The 20,500-nt window shown below is 35.0% G+C and overlaps 2 protein-coding genes across 2 annotated transcripts; one reads left to right on the top strand and one right to left on the bottom strand.

Moving 5' to 3' along the window:
• Window positions 1-361: 361 nt before the first annotated feature.
• On the top strand, window positions 362-4,286 carry LOC105788585 (lipid droplet phospholipase 1). Its single transcript, XM_012615536.2, has 10 exons — window positions 362-686; window positions 1,084-1,151; window positions 1,457-1,527; window positions 1,659-1,901; window positions 2,563-2,738; window positions 2,839-2,894; window positions 2,989-3,041; window positions 3,129-3,252; window positions 3,736-3,833; window positions 3,965-4,286. The coding sequence occupies exons 1-10, from the start codon at window positions 550-552 to the stop codon at window positions 4,034-4,036; spliced, it is 1,098 nt and encodes a 365-aa protein (XP_012470990.1). The 5' UTR covers window positions 362-549; the 3' UTR covers window positions 4,037-4,286.
• Window positions 4,287-8,999: 4,713 nt separating this feature from the next.
• Window positions 9,000-9,963, bottom strand: LOC105788584 (ethylene-responsive transcription factor ERF105). Its single transcript, XM_012615534.2, has one exon. It carries the CDS (start codon window positions 9,934-9,936, stop codon window positions 9,244-9,246), a length of 693 nt encoding a protein of 230 aa, XP_012470988.1. The 5' UTR covers window positions 9,937-9,963; the 3' UTR covers window positions 9,000-9,243.
• Between the last annotated feature and the right edge of the window lie 10,537 nt (window positions 9,964-20,500).

Here is a 20,500-nt window from a genome sequence, read left to right as displayed (position 1 = left end):
AGTATAGATTGACTAAACTCAACTCTCACCCATCATTATTTACTTATCTTTTCAATAGCTTTTCATTGGAGAAGGAAAAGAGTCTGTGAAAAATATATTTTAAAAAAATTAAACCAGAGATTAATCTCAACAGGGGAACTGTTTCGTGTACATTTGGACTAAAAATTAACATTTCAAAAATACAGGACCAATTAAGCTAAATAACAGTAGAGGATGCACAAAAAGGGAAAATATAAGGAGCATATGTAAATTTGACCATGCATAGAGTTTCCGTTTGTAGGCTCTCCTCGCCACGTCTTCCCTGACTCCGTTTCCTTCGCTTTCAGGTTTTTCCTATCCCTCATTTATTTATTTATTTTCAAAGTTCCAACAAATTCTTACCCTTGTTTTTCTCGCGCTTTCTCCTTCCTTTTTATTAATATTTTGTCGACAATCTTGGATCATCTCCGAACTAAGTTTCAATTCAAATTCGAATTAACTTCTTGTTATTGCTAGTTTACTGAACATCACTAAGAATATATATAATTCAAGGATTTCAAGTTATTGAGGATGCAAAACGACGTCGCCACCGATGAAGTTTGTTCGTCGGAGTCGGTGAATGGGAGTCGCGATGTTTGGAGCTGTAAAGATTCTTTTTCTTCATCAGCTGATCATCTTGTTATCATGGTCCATGGAATCCTCGGCAGGTCTGGTTTTTTTTTTTTCCTTTAACAGAACATTGAGATGTTTTTTCAATTGGATTTGTTTTGATTTATTTATCTTCTACTGTTAATTTTTTTTCTTTCTTAGTTGTAGCCATATTTTATGCTCGGTTTAATTTGAAGTTGTTAAATTATGATGTTAAATTATGATCTGATTCTTGGATTAGCTCTATCAATGTTGAATTTGAATTGAAAATTTTCTTTTGTTCTTCTGTTGTAGCATGATCATTCATTGCATCATTTCCAATTCACATGGAAATTTTCGATTCCCTTGTGTTAAATCGTGTTATAATTTCTATTTACGGAGTATTATCGAATATTAATATTATTACAAATTCTCCTGAAATTGGTTCCGGCATTGGTTGTATGCTTGCTTGTGCAGTTCTTCAAATTGGAAGTATGGAGCAGAGCAATTTGTTAGAAGGCTACCCGATAAAGTATTTGTCCATTGTAAGTAACATTTTTGGGCATCCTTTTTCAGAGAAAACAGCGCTTGCTGCTTCTCTTGTATGTTTGTTAGTTGTTCATATCTTCTTTAGAATGTAGGGGATGTTGGAACCATCAATTCATTCATAGTGGTATCAAAAACCATTGAGTTGATTTTCTGCATTGCTCAAAATCTCCTTTTAAACAAGACTTTTACTTTTTAGTAAGCTGTTGAGTGTTTAGTTTGTAAGGCCAGCAATGTTGATGTTTAAGTTTCTGGATACAGTATGTCTGCTTGATTTTACTTGGATGATTAACTTGTTCTGCAGGCAGTGAACGGAATATGGCTAAGCTTACTTTAGATGGTGTGGATGTAATGGGTGAACGGTTGGCAAATGAGGTTAGCGCACTTTGTTAATAATACCCTATTTAAGTTGTCAAAACTCAAAATCAATGAAATTTATCTGTTCTAATATAAGATTATCAATTACATAATCTTATTTGCTATCAACAAAAATGTTTCAATGCTAGGTCCTTGATGTTATTCAAGAAAAGCCTAATCTAAGTAAGATCTCTTTTGTTGCACATTCTGTGGGAGGACTAGTGGCTAGATATGCGATTGGGAAACTCTATAGACCACCTAAGGAAGAAGTTAAAGATGATATATCCGGTAATGGATGCAAGGAAGAACCAAGGGCTACAATTGGTGGCCTAGAGGCTATTAACTTTATAACTGTTGCGACACCTCATCTTGGTTCAAGGGGCAATAAGCAGGTAGCTTCTTTGTCTTAACATGCATAGATGAATGTAATAGCTAAAACACGCTATTTTTCTCTCTCTGTGTGTGTGTTCTGCACATGCTTAGTCACACACAAAGATCACTGTGAAGGAGTTATTCAACATTTCCAGCTTTCATTATGTTTCAGAGTGTGTTCTCTAATTTGGTTGTTTTTGGTCTGGAATAGATTTGGTTTATGACTTTGTGTTTGCTGTTGTACTTTGTTGATTGTATCTTATGTTTTGCCGATTGTAAAACAAAGCATATAGAGTATGGCATACTTTGTGTGTTATACAGCATATTATCTCTCACCAGTGTTGGTATGTCAAGGATTTTAGCAGTGAATGAAAAGCCGAATTGGTTTAACCAGTGGCTTCTCTAGTTCAATAATATATATTAAACATGGATTTCATTGAATTGGTTATAAACCTATTGAACTTGCAGAAACCGGTTTTATATTTATTTTATTTTTTATTATCAAAAAATTACTTGTTAGCAGTGAGATTTGAGCCTTTAACTTTATTTAAACTTAAAATAGTGTTTTAATATTAAAATCTCTTCTACATTGGATCCTCACCAGTTCTGCTCCTGTTTTTTATTCTATAGATTTTAGCAGTTGTTGGTTTATGTATGTAATAATAAAATGTTTGTTTACAGGTACCATTTCTTTTTGGGGTAACTGCTTTTGAGAAAGCTGCAAGTTATGTTATTCATTGGATATTTAGGAGAACAGGTCGGCACCTTTTTCTTACTGATGATGATGAAGAAAAGCCTCAACTGCAGCCTCCACTGCTTAAGCGAATGTTGGAAGATTATGAAGAGTGTTATTTCATGTATGCAGTATGAACTTTTTTTTTTTGTCAAGTTACTTAAGATTTGATATTTTAAGACCTAAATTCGTAAAATGACTGAAATAGTAAACTTTTTTTGCAGGTCTGCACTGCGTTTATTCAAACGACGGGTGCTGTATGCCAATGTTGGCTATGATCGTATCCTTTCCCCATGATCTGTTCAATTTTTTTGTCACCCATTCCAGATCTGTGCTGAATTTTATTTGTTTTCTGTTAATAAAATATTCATTAGATATTGTGGGCTGGAGAACATCATCAATAAGACGGGAAAGTGAACTGCCAAAGGTATTATCATCTTTGAGAACTTTTTACAATTTAGTTCATATTTACTACTCTTTTGGTTATTAATGACCAGTTCTGTAATGTTATTAGTGGGGGGAGTCTCTAAATGAAAAGTATCCACATATTGTGTATGAAGAGCACTGCAAGGCATGTGATTCTGAACAGTATGAAACTATTTCAACAGAGGATGATGGCTCATCTGACAAGCTAGAAGGTATACAGACTTAGTTTCTGACTTGAGATGGAATGTTACTTTTGTTTTGTTTGCTTTTTCTGGTTGTCTTCAGCATTCAAAGTTCACTAGCTTGCTTTCCCAAAATAAACTTTTTATCTTATGTTGTGTTTCTCTCAATCCGAGCCTTAGCGCAAATGGTTCAACTTAGGAAGTTGGGTTCCAGCAAGGTTTAATCCCCAACATTCACAAATGCTCCTTCACTAATTCCTCTTAGGCTTTGGTCTCCTTTTTACCATGGAAGGAAAAAAAAAGTGTTCAGCTTTCTTCTGTCCGACTTTTAGTGAATTTGTTGCCTTATCCTTATGAATTTAATTTCCATTGCATCTAAATGGTTTTCTGTTTCTTAATGAATTTCCATGACCAAGTAACCTTACTTGAATGCTTTTTCCTCCTATTACCATATGTTACTTTCTTTAGTGTTTCCAGATTGTACAACTCCATTAATCCAATAATGTTGTGCAGAGGAACTGGTTAGAGGCCTATCCCGAGTTTCATGGGAAAAAGTAGATGTTAGTTTTCACAACAGTCGACTGAGGTTTGCTGCTCACAGTGTCATACAGGTTGCCCTCTCTTTCTCTATGAATCTCTATCCATTCATTGGGTACTACCAATGGTTTATATTCATGCATGAGATCATTTATGCTTTTAAGTTTGTTTTGATGTGCTAATTCCTACTCTGCACATTTTGCAGGTTAAAGATGAATTTATGCATACAGAAGGTGCGGACGTAATCCAACATCTGATCGACCATTTTCACACATGAAGAACTCCTTTTAGGTAAGCAAAGATAAATTTTTGCAACTCACTGTAAGTCGGTGCTTGAAATCCCCCATTGGCAAAGGATGGGTATGAAAACTATGATTGGTTTTAGCAGTCACGAAGAAAATTTTGTTCATTCATTGATCATTTTTATGTTGTATACACGTGCACATTCAGCAATATACACCGACATAAATACGTGTTCTAACGAGATATTATTCAGTAATTTACGGTTCGTGAAAGCTGTTTAATAATTTCTTGTCTTTGATCATTTAAAACATTCTAAAGTTTGAGGAAGCTTGCTATAATTTCAATATTTTATAGTAGTAAGTAAATAGAATTTAATCTTTTATGTGGTTAAATATATTCTCAAGGTACTTTATATTTACTTGAGCTTTAACAGAAATAAATTGGTTTCTTCATGTAAGGTTTATTGTATTTGATAATTAAAATATTCTTTTTAAAAAAGAATTAAAGGATTCACTATATGAATTAAAAATAGAAAATTTGAAAAATAATATATTTTATTTGAATAAATTTTAAAACTACACATAAACTTTGATTTGATACAATTATCTTTAATTTCGATTTAATTGTATAGATTTAAAAGAATAATTATATCAATTTATTATATTATATATATATATATATATATAATTATTTGTATTGCATTATGTATATTTAAAATAGTGTTATATTGATAATTGAGTTAATAATTTACGAAAAATGAATTAAATTAATATTTGAAGTATAAAATTAAACAAAATTAAAGTTTATGTTTAGCATTGTACTTTGAATCAAAGTGTGTAGTTTTGAAATTTGTGACTTTTTATTTGGATAAAAAATTGAAATTTCAATTATAAATGAAAATTTCATTTTAAGACTTAAAAAATTAAATAGATTTTGGTTTCTAAATATAAAAGATATTTATAATCATTATTAAATTAAATGAAGTATTATATATTGAATAAGATGTAAGTCCAATAATTGTTGATGTTTCAATCATCAAAACTTTAACTATATACGTAGGGTATTTTGAAACAATTAAATAAACAATAGATATATGATTATGAAAATCAAAATTATTATAATATTAAATTAAATTTATTTTATTAGTTATAAAAGGTCAGGTCTAGTAATTTTCAAAAGAAAAAAATATGGCAGGTTTCTTAATTTTATTTTAGTTTCTCTTTTGTCACCAGGATAACCGAAACATGGAGTAATTTGGTTTCATTCTAACTTTTTTATTTTTATTTTAAAAAATTTTGAAATAATTTTATATCTCTAAAATTTGAAACTTAAATTTTATAATAGTTTTAAGAAAACATTTTTTCCTTTTCCTCACCATTTTCTCTATTGTTATTTATCAAAATCCATAATTCAAAATCCAAACCCAACCATAGGCCTAGAATTTAAATATGTTGTTGCTACACTCTTATACTTCATTTTCAAGTAACATAATAAAATGAATCTTTAAAATTGATATTGAATTAGTAAAATAGTAAATGACATTGTAATTCATTTTTTTTTATGTAAATTGAGAGATAGAGAGATATGGTGGTTTCCAGCTATAAACAATTTTTTATTATTTGGATTTCTTTGTGGGTCAAATTTGTTATGCTTAAATGGCATTTGAGTGTGTCTTGTTAGTAAATTAGTTTTTCATCTGTTTGTTTCCATGTTAAGCTGGTGGATCTTTGGAGCTTAGACAAGTTCTAACATTTTTTATAGATTGAAATATTTGGTTCTATAATTTTCTATTTTACAGCTTTCTGTAGTTTGATGAATGGGTATATTTTGTATAATTTTACAATTATACAATATGTAAAAGTTAGGGATTAAGTTTTTAGAAAGAAATTAACGATTGTTAACAATAAATAAATAAATTAAAATACGATTAATTGGATTACCATTTTATATTTTTTCATAATTTAATAACAAAAAAAAATTAAATTTACAATATAGTTTACCCTAAAAGAATAAACTACTTTATGAAGAAAAATCCAATGTTATTTGTATTAAGAAAAAATGAAAATAATCCAATTATATTTTGTTAACCAGAGAATCCATTGTGTTTATGTATGAACAACACATTGGGTCCTCCATCTTTTACTAAAAACAAGAGCGAGGGGTCAGCAATTGCCATGGTCCTCAAATCGTACTAACTTGTTTTACCTATTTTAATTTATTTATAATGATGGAACCATTAGGGAGGCGACTTCCACATTGAGACCTGGGAACAATTTTTGTTATCAGTACATTGTCAAAACTTGTCTTCTCATCCTCACCTCGCATCGTCTCGACCTCAGCAATGATGACTTCATCTATGGACAATGCCATGCTAGCTATGATTCTTGCAGACATTTCCACTTTCTATATGGTACATCTTTGACTTATCTAATTAAAGACTAGTATTGAGTTTCCTTTCACACAGAACACATGTGGGATTTCATCTAATTCACGTTAATTTCATCTTTGCCTATCTAGGAGGCTATTATGCTACCTAAGTGATCGACCACCACAAGACTAGCCCCGATTATGTATCTAAACCTAGGACCAGTGGAGGATAATCCTCACTTATACCCATCCTTAGTTTTAGGTGGGTCTTTCAAGAACTTTCTACCTTGATTATATTTACTATCTTTTCTCTTGTAGCGATTTTCAACACCTCAATATTGTGTGAACCATCTATTAGGATTTGTGCATTGATTTCTTCATTTTACTTGTAAATTTCAAATTAGTTGAATAAATAAATAAATTTTTGCATGATTAATTAGTTATATCTTTTGTGTTTGTACTCCATAGTTTTTGCATGAAAAGCAAATGTACAAAAACTATTAACTTTTGATTACTCAAGAGTTAATTAATATTAATTTACATTATAAGAACATATTATAATAAGTGAAGAAAACTTATATTAGTAGGTAATTTAAATTGTTCATAGTCTATAAGAATCAAATTGGGTTATTGATTCAAAACAAATAGGAAACTATTATGTTGTCTATAAGTTTAATTGGGAGATAGCTTATCTTGGTTATCAAAGCAATTGACTTCTAGAAATAGACAAATAGATGTGATTGTTAAGACTAACAATACATTAGATTGGATCCAAGTTGAATTTATCTATCATTTAGGTATTTATTCACTCGTGACGTTCATGGTATAACTTATCTCAATTCGGATAAATGACTAGTTATGTGTACATAACTCGTGTTTTGATATATTGAAAACCTAAGTGTTAAACTAAGTTTTACTTGGCAAATAATTTTGATATAAGAAATATTATGTTTTGAATCAAAATCATTTTAAAACAATACTTGAAAAAACTTATCTTAAATGATATCTTAAAAGAAAAAATATTGAACTTATACTTAGAAAATTTTTCAAAGCCAAGTTAGTTAAAACAAAGTCTTATGCAATTTTCAAAAGCTAAATTTGCTTCAAGCCAAAAAGTACCGATCCATGATCGATAATTTTTGTCAAGTATCAATAATTTTATTAAGTATCGATAAAACCAAGATTTTAACGATATATTTTTGGTATCAATCTGAAAATGACATTCTGCTTTTCCAAAATGTTTACCAAGTATCGATATGGTATCAATACCTTTTGTTGGTATCAATAAATTTCTTCAAGTATCAATAATGGTATACTTTTATTGATATGAAATTGACATTCTGACTTGTAAAGTATTTATCAAGTATCGATACTTTTTATTTGATATCGATTACTTTCTATGGGTATCGATAGAAATGATTCAACGGTCACTAAATTAGGCATTAAGTGATGTTGGTATCGATACTCATAGAAAAAGTATCAATACTTGTTGGTGCAGGTGAAGTTAATGAACTGATATTTTCATCCTCAATGGCTCTAATCAATATACCAACAACCACAATGATTGGAAATCAATTGGAGGGTATAAATATCAACTTCTAAAGGTCCTGCAACAACAAAAAAGATTGTTGAAGTCTAAAGATCAATCAAACAACTTTTGTGCTTAATTTTTTCATTCTTTTCTTACATACACTTGTGAGCTTCATTATTTTTCTATCAACTCAAGTGTTTTTTTTATTTTTGTAATTGTGCTTAATTGGCAAACATTTTGATCTTGTAAGGGTCATTTCTTTATTTGCTTATTTGTTTGTCTTTGAGAGACTTTGAGTCTTAAGATTTGTGTAAAAATCTTAAGAAAGTTGTAAGGTTAAACCTTATCCTCAAAGGTTGATCAAATTACTAAATTTGAGAAAATCCTTAGTTGTGGAAAGCTAAGGTAGTGGAGTAGGCAATTGGGGTCGAACTACTCTAAATCGCTGTGTTAATTGTTTCATGTGCTTTTATTGCTTCAGTCATATTTTTAAAAGGTCAATTCACCCCCCTCTTGGTTATTTCGATTGAATTTTTACCCATTATCGAGCTAACACTGAGCTCTCGTGGAAGTGAGTTGAAAGTTGGTATATCGAGTACATGACTTATATATGGCATGACTTCACTCATAATAGCAGAATTCATAAAGAGAAAATGATATCTTCTCGATGGTATTGTATGAATTATGAATGAAATGTGGCCTTGGATCATTTGTTTGTAAGTAATTATCATTATCAACATAGAAGATATAATGGTGATAATGAGATAAAATAGATTGGATTAGGTGAATAAATTTTAACTTAAAGGGATCAATGATATCTTATGAGTGTAATACATATATGACAAGGTCATTAGACAAAAACATAATATATATTGCTTCGTAATGATATATAACAAGGAGATTAGTCATGCAATTAATAGACTTATAGTGGATTGATTCTATGACTAAATAATTTACAATTAATAGACGAAGCGTTGGAGCTTAATTACCAATTATTTAATACGACCGCTAGCTCAACAAAATTCTACATGGATTATATAAAAAATAAATAAAAGGATACTTTATAATAATCAAATTTTAATCTGACATATCCATCAAGTAATCAAAAGGACGAATATAATTCAATTATTAAAGTAAATAACATAATCACTTAAAATTATCATTCACTAAAAAAAATAAAAGAAGAAATAGAATGTTATAGTAAAACAAAAGGCTTGGGCCGCAATGTAGAGTATGTACACTAATGATTGAACAAATTTCTATCTTCGGATAATTGAACTAGCCACGTCAGCCAACCATTCCTGATTTTAGTTAACGGCGTCCAAAAACCCACCAAAAGCGTTTCACATAACCGCAAGCCCTGAATACCCAAACGGAGATAACGGAGATAAGGGAGGGATACTGAATATTCCCTTCATATCTTCACTATCCCAAAACCCCGTCCAATTTGACGGCGTTAAACATACTCCCGGCGTCACACTTCCCGTCTCCTTCACCGCGTTTTCCTCCTTCTCTCTTTTCACTACTTTACTCTCCACTCTCCCTTCTTCTTCTTCCTCCTCTCTTTTCCTTTTTATACAAGCTTTAGTTAATTCAGAGTGGGCTGAACTTGATTTTCCAGCTTCAAGAGGAAAATTCAATATAGCTTTACTTCCACGAAGCTTAAACGCAGCTTCATCATAAGCTTTAGCAGCTTCAATGGCGGTATCAAAGGTTCCCAGCCAAACCCTCGCACCTTTTCTGTGGGGGTCTCTAATTTCAGCTGCAAATTTACCCCAAGGTCGTCTCCTAACACCCCTGTAATGCCTCTGCTCGTCGCTTACGTTCACTTTCGGTGCGGGAATGGCGACGTTTATAGAAGGACGGCGTTGGCTTAGAGTAGACTGTTTCATCTGATTGGGGCTATGGATTTGAGAGAATTGTGGGGCTTCCACTATATGATGAAGACTGGCAAGAAAAGAATCCATGGAAGCAAAGTCAGTAAGAAGATGTTCTGGAATGAGTTCCAAGGCTAATGTTTCTTCAGAAGATGGCATATGTAGGAAAAAGAGTTGATTTGAGTGGAAAGGCAAGAGTTGGGGTATATAGAGGGAAGAAAAAGCAGTTGAAGGGGGGAGATTTCAGACAAGCTTCTAGGATAGACAGAGGAAGTATCGTGGGGGGCCCAGACCACAAGTTGATCTCTTGTCGTCATTTTTATATTCCTCAAGGGTCCCATGCCCATGCTAATCTTACTTTCCAGGCTGCTTCTTCTTCTGCTAATTCATACAATATGTATAATAAGTTAGATTATGGACTATAATTGCTTTGTATATTTTACAAAGAAATGTTGAAAAGATGCACATTCAAACTAATATACAGTTTTCAATGTCTCTAAGACTTTTAATTACCACGTTTTTCAAATCTAATTAATTAATAATAAAACCAGTCAACAAACATTTTACCTTGCAAAACTGGATAACTTGTTCGCCCATTTTTGTCAGACATTCAAAATTTATGTTGAATAAGACAAATGGCCACTTGCTTTTAAAAAAATGAACGGCTGATGGGTGATGAGTGGAGGTGGCCACCATTTTTGACAGCGACACAATTTCTCCACACTAATGCAATTCAAGATTTGGAGGGAGGTGTTTCATGTACAGAATTTTTTGGGATAATACAAAAGCTCGTCTGTACTTTGACAAAAATTTCAATGCCATACTCTAATTTATTTTTAATTTGTCTAATGTGGTATATGATCTTTTATTCCCTAATTTAGTAGTGTTAACTTTTTACACAAACACATGTTCCAGTGAAAGAATGACATGTAACGCTGTAGGCTAGGAAAGAAAACCTAAACGGTTAAAAAGAGGACTTCAAAACTTAAAAAAAATATTTGTTTATTTTGTTGGTAGAAAGAATGATTCATTTCTATTTGTTTCTTCAAATTTTCTTCTATTTTTTTCTTTAACATATTTTTCTCGCTTCTCTTAAATTCTCGATTCATTGTTTTTTCGCCAACAATCTGTGCCTTTCACCATGAAAAAGAGCTCCCTTTGACCTATAAGAATGATTCATCCCAAGACCCAAATTTTGGGAATTTTGGATTTAAGAATTTTGGAAAATTTGATTGGGATTAGGGAGTCAACGATTTTTATTTTTATTTTGTTTAACAAACTAGAAATAAAAAAATCAAAGAGTATTCGTTTAAGTCGATTGTTGGGTTTTTATTTTCAATTTTAAGTTGCTTAACTCGATTGGGATAGGGAATCAACGATTTTGTTTTTGTATTTCCCGTTACCGACCTAAAACCCGAACTGCCGACCTGTGACCTAAGAGGAGGGCTTTCAAGCCCAGTCCGCAAGCCCTACATTAGGGGGGGTTCGTGAGGAGGGCTCGCGAGCCTAGGTTGCATGCCCCTAAGTGTTCACAGGTAAAGGTTGCAAAGTTAAGTGAGTGGACCAATGAACATGTGTTAAGTCTAAAACAGTATACATGTTGGCATGCATTGAGCTACCTAGGACTTCACTTCAATGAATAGTAACCATGTTTTATAAATACTCGATTTTCTCCATCTTGAAGATACACATCAAAATACTTAATAATTTGGTGCGGTGAGCGTGGAGAAATTTCGATATTCAGATTCTCAATTAGAAATGGCTCACCCTTATGACAATTTCCCCATCGATTTCTTTTCTAGACAGCTTGAGAATTATGGTGCTAGGAATCAACCTAGTGAGATGGATTTATTCGTTGGTTGGTTTGCAGATCGACTAGAGAACCTAGGTAACTTGGCTCATGCAGGAGCCTTAAACTCTTTGGACTTGAATGTCCCCGTCGGTCATGGAAACCCTTCTAGCCAGGGGTTATCATTCTCTTTTGACTATGAGGCATTTCCACAACAATTTATTGCTCTTCAAGAAATAATGAGGTTGATGAGAAAGCAAGTGACTTTGCAAAGTGTTAGATATGAACAACAACAAGCATTTCAGCAAGAGTTGTTGAAACAAAATGAAGAACTCAAGAAGAAGGTACAATTTGATGACTCTGATCTCCATGGTAATATCAATGTTCATGAGGGTGGTTTTAGGTTGTATGCAAAACCTTGGCAGAATAAAATAGATGCTCTACGAATAGATGTGCGAGCTTTGCATCTGGATTATTAGGACATGGATTGGCTATTCTTTTCCAATAATTCGTTGGTTGTTGAGGTGGCAGTGGTGAGTTTATCGTCAGATTTTAAGGTCTCTAAAGAAATGTTCGAAGGTAGAAGGGACTCGTGAGCACACCTCATACAGTACAATGATTACATGAATGTGTTGGGAGCTTTCGATGCTGCGAAGTGTAAAACTTTCTCAACAACCCTCAAAGGAAGTGAAAAGGATTGGTACTTGTCCCTCTCGCAAGGTTCTATTCAAAGTTTTTCACAGTTAGGACAGATGTTTTTGGGTAGATTCTGAGCGCACAAGACAATAATGAATACACCTATGAGCCTGATGTCTGTTAAACAGAAAGAAGGAGAAAGTTTGTAAGATTATGTTAAGCATTTTCACGCAATAATGTTAATACAAAGAATCTAGAAGATCAATAGGCCATTGATTCTTTTATCATGGGAGTCTTAAATGAGCACGTACAGTATTTGTTCATAGACAATAAAACACAAAGTTTAGCATATTTGTATGAAAGGGCTCACAAGCTCGCTGAGGCAGAAGAGATCAAGAGGAAAGCTCATGGTACATTCTAGAGGGAGGATAAAAGTTCTAGAAATAGAGAAGCGTTTCGTAATCGTTAGGGTCCATCTTCTCAAACTTTGCGTATACAGGGTAGTGGACAACAGAAAGGGAAATTGCAAGGTGATTCACCAAAAACTTACCAGAGATCGCAGCCTAAGCATGTAAGAAGGTACCCTCATTATGGTAAATTTGAAACTTATACTCCTTTGAATGCTACACGTGCATATATTCTGACTCAAGTCAAATTTTAGGTATTTTGTCAACTACTCCACCTATCAGGTATAACGCGAAAAGATCAAATGCAAAAGACAGGTGCACCTTTCATGAAGATGGAGGTCATAAAACGGAAGAATGTACTTCCTTAAAAGACGTTATTGTGGAAGCGATTTGCAACAGTGAGCTTAAATATTTTGTGGCTCAGAATAGTGAACAACATGGGCAGAGTTCTAGTGATGGATGAAGTGTTGATGTTTATGTTGATGATATGCCAGTAAAGGGTTCTACCATTAGTGAGCATGTGAAGAATTTGACTAAAGCGTTTGCTGTGTTGTGAGCTTATAACATGAGGTTAAATTCAGACAAATATGCTTTCGATGTCAGAGTTGGTAAATTTTTAGGTTTCATGATCTCATAAAGAGGAATTAGGGCAAACCCAAAAAAGATTTGTGCAATCCTGGATATGCCTCCTCCGAAGACAATAAAGGATGTGCAGCGTTTGACAGGAAGAGTGGTCGCACTTAACAGGTTTGTCTCACGAATAGGAGAAAAATGTTTACCCTTTTTTAAAGCCTTGTGCACTTCATTTTCATGGACCGAAGAGTTCCAAGGAGCCTTTGAAAATCTCAAGTCATACATTACATCCCTACCACTTTTGATGTCCCCAAGAGTGGGAGGAACCCTTTACCTACATTTAACTTCCTTAGAGGAAACAACTGCAGCTATCTTGGTTAGAGCAGAAGATGTTCACCAGTTCCCAGTGTACTACGTTAGTAAGGTGTTACAGAATGGTGAGGTAAGGTACTCAAAAATTAAAAAACTTATTTTTTTCTCTGATTATTACAACTTACAAGCTGTGTCCCTACTTCCAAGATCATCATATTATCCAAAGCTAACACATCAGGAAGGATGACGAAGTGGAGCATCGAGTTAGCCAAGTTTGATGTAGAGTGCGCAACGAAATCAACAATAAAGTTGCAAATACTAGTTGATTTTATAGTTCAATGTTCTTTTGAGAAGCCTATTAGTCCAACAATTAGTTTACCTCAAGAGGATGTAAACACGACTGATAGCTCAAAAATGTGATTAGTCTATGTTGATGGTTCTACAACAAAGACCGAATCAGGAGCAAGGGTACTTCTAGTTGATCCTAGCGAGAATGAGTGGCAATATAGGCTATCATTTGGTTTTCAAACTGATGCGATCTCGCCCCACAATGAGCCCAGCTCGGGCAAGGACCCCATAGTGCTTCCTCAAAGACCAATTACGCGAGCCCTTGCTAAGCAATTCAAGGAAGCGATATCGGCTTTAGTTTAACAATTATAGGACAAAATGTTAGCTGGAAACATTGAACACAATTGGGCTAGCTCCACGAACTCCCCGTGTAACTTTTTGCAAGCTGATCCTAACTCCATTTCAGCTCAATGACCTTGAACCAGCTCAAGTCCAGCTCCATTTAATTTATTTTTTAATATAGATGTTGGAATATATTATTTGAATTAGTTAAAATAGTTAAATCAACTTAATTAATTGTTAGTGTTTAATTTGTTTAAATCTGGACAAATTTAATTATGTGTGTTAAATATGTTTTATGCATGTTATTAAAATGTCTTAAGTCTATTAAATATGTTCTAATTAGTGCAGCTTTTTAATGTGTCCTAGATTCAGACGTTTTAATTATGTCCAAAGTTTAGAAAAATTTAATAATGTCTAAATTGTGTCCAGCCGAATTTAATGCTGCTTCATTTTCTAAACTGTGTCCAACTGAATTTAATGCTGCTGATTAAATATGCCTCAAAGCTGTTTTAAATTGACGAATTTAATGTGCAGGTGCATGCTTGGATGGCAATTTAATGGTGCTGATTCCTCTTTCCCAAATTCTTTTTTCGGTCACCACAATGCCATCAATGTTTCGCCTATTTGAGGAAATGCATAAGCAGTATATAAATGAAGTTTAGCACCAATTAATGCTTCATTTATCAAAGAGCCGAATTAAAGAAAACCAGCTGCTGTTTTGAGTGTCTTTAGGTGCCTTTTCGTGGAATTAAAAGGCCATGTCAGCTCACAATTATTCGGCCGCCCATTCCATTTTCCCAAGTCAACCAATGAGCTCTCCAAGCTATTTTAAAGACGTTCACATTGCTGGAATCCTTTTCACATGATATGGCTGTTCGTTTCAGAGTTTTCACACCTAAAATGACTGCTCAAGACCTCTTTAATTGCTGGTAACTTTTCAGCAATAGTTGCACATTGAATGAGCTTATTTAAGCTCATTGGCCGAACCTAGCTGTTGCCATGCACCATTCAAGTTTTCCAAGTTCATTGCTTAATCTAGAAGCTGCCTCTTGGACTCACATTCAGCTGAATTTAGCTACAGCATTTTAATGGTTTTAATTCTGGAATTTTCTAGCTTATTCTAGCTACATTTACTTGGTCTTTAAGCTTGTTTGCTGACCACTCAGCTAGCTAGTAGATAGGCTATAAATACTTTGCTCTTTCATTGTAAAAAGAACTTTTGAAATTCCTGTTAATGAATTGCTGCCGATTTTGTGAGACACTTTCTCTCCAATTTCGCTCGAGACTCGAAAGACTTATCTAGCTTCTAGTGGTGTCTACCCGAGTCTCTTTTCAAACTTATCACTCCCTTTAACGAGTGTGGCGTTCACCCAATTATACCTTTGGTTCATACTTACCTAAGTATCGGGTCAAGGTTCAAAAATGACCAATTCTGTTAACCTTAAGGTCCTATAAGTTTTGGGTCGGCACTCAATATAGTGTTGGTTCTTACTTGATCCTTATTCCCTATTTTGAACCATTTCCTCTGCAAACCAAATTCTAAAACCAAATTCAGTTCAACTTAACCTAAACCATTTCATACCTTTATTTACCATCGACCAAAACCCGAACTCCTTTCTTTCCATCCTAACCTAAATACATTTTTCCTTCCTATTTCGAGCCATCCTTGATTACCATTAACCCAAACTTAGTATCATCTCAATTAACTTCGAAAATCAAATTATACTTCTTCATTTAACGATTGGGCACTTAATATATTCGAATTACTCTACTAAACCGAGTTCGTATCATTTGGTATCAGAGTTGGTTAAACTTAGAAGTACGGACGCTTGAGGATATCTCGGTTTAGGTATGTAAAAAAAGTTGAAAAAAATTTGAAATTAAAAAATATATATTCAAAGAAAAAAAGAGAAGAATTCGAAATAAAAAATTCGTAATTAAAAAAATCGTGATTAAAAAAAGAAAAAAAAGAAAATTTGTTTCATCTTTGTAAGTCCGATAAATTCTCTACTGTTTCTTCATTCTTTCTTACGCCACATTTCTAAAATCGACCTTTGTTTCTTTAGCCTACCCAAACAAACAACTAATCCCTTGCAAACCCCTTTGAAACTGACCCCCTAGTTTATAATAACGTTAAATCGAGCCTCTTACGAAATCACGAGAGAAAGTTGAGTAAAAAAAGGCACGAGTGTGTGAGCGCATTAGAGCAGAGGTAAAAGCTGAAAAAGAGCGCAAACACAAGTGTGAGTGACATTTACTCTTTCTTTCCGAGTGAACGTAAAGTTTTGTGGTGAGGTTATTTCTTTTTAAACTTCGTTCATGTCTAGAAGTCCGGAGAGGAATATGGCTGAAAGGAATGAAAGGCAACCCGTTCGTAATGTCCCAGATCTTAACCTTCAAGCTCTGTTGCGAGAAGTGGAGCGTTTATTCGATCACAAGCTCGAGCTTATTCAAGAAAGGCTTGACCTAGTCGAAGAACGAGGCCGACGAGAGAGAATGCCTCAAAGTCCATGAAGGAACCGCGGAAAGCAACGAGACCTCGAGGAAGACTTTGATGTTCTTAGTGACGTCGAGAGTGACCAAGGTTCTAATCTAATCGATCGGCGGAGAGGTCAATGAAACCGAGGCCAAAGAGATCGAGGACGAGTTGTCGATGATCTTAAGAATATAAAACTTGCTATTCCTTCGTTCCAAGGCAAGTCTGATCTGGAAGCGTACTTGGAGTGGGAAAAAAAGATAGAACTAGTTTTTGACTACCACAACTACTCCGAGGCTAAGAAGGTGAAGTTAGCTGCAATCGAGTTCTCCGACTACGCTATGATTTGGTAGGACCAACTCACCACAAGTCGACGAAGAAATGGTGAGCAACCAGTAGCCACTTGGACCGAGATGAAAGCACTAATGTGGAGACGGTTCATTCCATCTTACTATCATCGAGAGCTTTACCAGAAACTCCAAAACCTTTCTCAAGGGTTGAGGACTGTAGAAGATTATTATAATGAGATGGAAATCGCAATGATTCATACCGATGTCCAAGAAGATCGAGCGGCAACGATGGAGTGATTCTTGGCAGGTATCATCTACGACATCACCAACGTTGTAGAATTACAGCATTATGTCGAAGTGGTGGACATAGTACACATGGCCATCAAGGTGGAGATGCAACTAAGACTCAAAGGAGCTGTTCGAGGCTATTCTACCGCGACTCCTTCCAAATGGAGCCAAGGTGTCAACAGAACTACTCCAACGAACCGATCCAGAGAATCCCTCGTGCCATCAAAGACGAATAAATCTATGGCTGAACCGAGCAAAGGCAAGGTTGTTGAAGGGTTCTCTAACCGTTCGAGGGACATAAAATGTTTTAAATGCCTTGGAAGAGGGAATATTGCAAGGCAATGCCCGAATCGAAGTACCATGGTGGTGCACGCAAACGGAGATATTGAATCCGAAGAAGAGCTTGAAAATGAAATCGAAACGACTTCCGACGAGGAAGAAGAAATAGAACAAGTTTCTGAAGGAGAGCTTCTTGTTGTCAAGAGAAGCCTTAGCATTCAAATTGTGGAAGATGAACAACAACGAGAAAACATTTTCCTTACTCGTTGCCAAGTTCAAGGAAAATTTGTAGCGTCATCATTAACGGTGGCAGTTGTACGAACGTGGCAAGCACTCTCATGGTGGAGAAATTAGGTCTGCCAACCACTAAGCATCCGAGCCCTATAAACTCCAATGGCTCGATGATGGTGGTGAGCTAAAAGTTACGAAGCAAGTACTCGTCTCTTTCGCCATAGGAAAATACTCCGACGAAGTACTTTGTGATGTCGTCCCTATGTACGCGGGCCATTTGTTACTTGGACGCCCGTGGCAATTTGACCGTCTAGTTCTGCACGATGGATATTCAAATAGATATACCTTCAAGCATATGGGAAGGAACGTGATTTTAGCCCCGTTGACGCCTAAACAAGTCTATAAAGACCAAATCCAATTGAAATATTTTGTAGAACAAGTGAGAGAAAAAGAAAAGAGTGAAAACACAAAAGAGAAGAAAAATGAAAAAAAGAAAGGAAAAATCACGAAAGAAAATGAAAAAAAAGTGAGAAAAGAAAAATATGAGAAAGAAAAAGAATGTGAAAAATTGAGTGTATTTGCGAAAGTTATTGATGTTCGGAAAGTTTGACGATGAGGCAATCCCTTCTTGTGCTTATGTACAAGAAGAATATGTTTATTACTAACGACTTGCCTGAAAACTTGCCTTCTTCAATTGTGACTCGTTTGCAGGATTTTCAAGATGTGTTTCCCGAAGAAATTCTGAGTGGGTTACCACATCTTCGCGGGATCGAGTATCAGATAAATTTTTTTCCCAGCGCTGTTATTCCAAATAGGCTAGCTTATAGGATGAACCCTGAAAAAACCAAAGAGTTACAATGGCAAGTCCAAGAGTTGATGGAGAAAGGCTATATCCGTGAAAGTCTTAGCCCCTGTGCCATACCAGTCCTGCTGGGTCCCAAGAAAGATGGCACATGGCGAATGTGTGTCAACTGCCGAGCCGTAAACAAAATAACTGTTAAGTACTGGAATCCGATACCTCGCCTAGATGATATGCTTGACGAACTAAGTGGTGCCAAGCTATTTACAAAAATCGATTTAAAGAGCGGTTACCACCAAATTCGTATGCGAGAAGGCGATGAATGGAAGACAGCCTTCAAAACCAAGCACGGCCTATACGAGTGGTTGGTCATGCCATTTGACCCAACCAACGTACCTAGTACATTTATGAGGTTAATGATTACGTGTTAAGATCTTTCATTGGTAACTTTGTTATTGTGTATTTTGACGATATTCTCGTTTATAGCAAAACTTTAGAAGATCATATCACGCATCTCAGGTTTGTTCTAGAAGTTCTTAGAAAGGAGACTTTATTTGCTAATATTAAGAAATGCACTTTTTGTTCTGACAATGTTGTCTTTTTAGGTTTTGTGATCAGTTCGAGAGGTTTGGAAGTAGATCAAGAAAAGATTAAAGCAATCCAAGAGTGGTAAAGACCGACTAGCAGAAGCTAAGTCTGAAGTTTTCATAGATTGGCAAGTTTTTATAGGTGATTCGTGCCCAACTTCAGCACTATAGCCGCACCTCTGACAAGTGTGATCAAAAAGAATTTGGCCTTTTATTGGACCGAAGAGCAAGAAAAAGTATTTGTTTTACTTAAAGAACATCTTACTAACGCACCTTTACTTGCCTTACCTGATTTCACTAAAACATTTAAAATTGAATGAGATGCTTCAGGTGTTGGTATAGGGGCTGTGTTGACTCAAGATAGAAGGCCTATTGTGTACTTCAACGAGAAACTAAATGGAGCCACCCTCAATTACCCCGTTTACGACAAAGAGATGTATCGCTCATCTGAACCCTAGAGACGTGGCAACACTACCTGTGGCCGAAGGAATTTGTGATTCATTCTGATCACGAGGCTTTGAAGTATATTAAAGGCCAGCACCAGTTGAATAAACGCCATGCAAAATGGATTGAGTATCCCGAATCTTTTCCATAGGTCATCAAGTACAAAAAATGTAAAGACAATATAGCGGCTGACGCACTATCGAGGAGGTAAACTTTACTATCCACCATTGAATCAAAATTGCTTGGATTTTCTTTGTTGAAAGATTTGTATACTAATGATGACGACTTTGGTGAGATATTTGCTGCCTGTGAGAATGTCTCTATTGAGAAATTCTATAGGTACAAAGGCTTTCTTTTCAAGGAAAGAAAATTGTGCGTTCCACAAAGTTCCGTTCGAGATCTCCTTGTGCTCGAGGCGCACAGTGGTGGACTTATGGGCCATTTTCTAATTAGTAAAACTATGTCGACACTCCAAGAGCACTTCTATTGGCCTAAAATGAAGAGAGGTGTTGAATGAATTTGTGCACATTGCATAACATGTAAGAGAGCCAAGTCCAAGATTCAACCCCATGGACTGTACACCCCGCTGCCAATACCCGAAGGCCCTTGGATCAATGTCTCAATGGACTTTGTCCTCAGATTGCCACAAACAAAAATGATGAAGGATTTTATTTTCGTTGTAGTAGATAGGTTTTCCAAAATGTCGCATTTTGTTGCCTGCACAAAGACTGACGATGTTGTTCATATTTCTAATCTTTTCTTTAGGGAAGTCGTACGGCTGCATGGAATTCTGAGAATGATCGTGTCTGATCGCGATACAAGTTTCTAAGTTACTTTTAAAGATCCTTGTGGGGATAGCTCGGAACCAAACTTTTATTCTCAACCACTTGTCATCCCCAAACTGACGGCTAAACCGAGGTGGTCAATCGTGTATTATCGACATTACTTAGAGCGATCATCTGGAAAAACTTAAAGTCATGGG

This window comes from Gossypium raimondii, chromosome 2 (assembly GCF_025698545.1).
Source record: "Gossypium raimondii isolate GPD5lz chromosome 2, ASM2569854v1, whole genome shotgun sequence".
Taxonomy (NCBI): Eukaryota; Viridiplantae; Streptophyta; class Magnoliopsida; order Malvales; family Malvaceae; genus Gossypium; species Gossypium raimondii.
Note: the sequence above shows the minus strand (reverse complement) of the source record. Positions and strands in the feature narration are given on the sequence as shown.

What these genes read in the sequence shown, in the direction of transcription:
- LOC105788585 (XM_012615536.2), top strand. Translation starts at nt 550, where the DNA reads ATGCAAAACGACGTCGCCACCGATGAAGTTTGTTCGTCGGAGTCGGTG. An exon ending in TGCCAATGTTGGCTATGATC is followed by an intron (nt 2,895 to 2,988) that starts GTATCCTTTCCC and finishes AATATTCATTAG; the next exon opens with ATATTGTGGGCTGGAGAACA. An exon ending in GGGAAAGTGAACTGCCAAAG is followed by an intron (nt 3,042 to 3,128) that starts GTATTATCATCT and finishes TAATGTTATTAG; the next exon opens with TGGGGGGAGTCTCTAAATGA.
- LOC105788584 (XM_012615534.2), bottom strand. Translation starts at nt 9,936, where the DNA reads ATGCCATCTTCTGAAGAAACATTAGCCTTGGAACTCATTCCAGAACAT.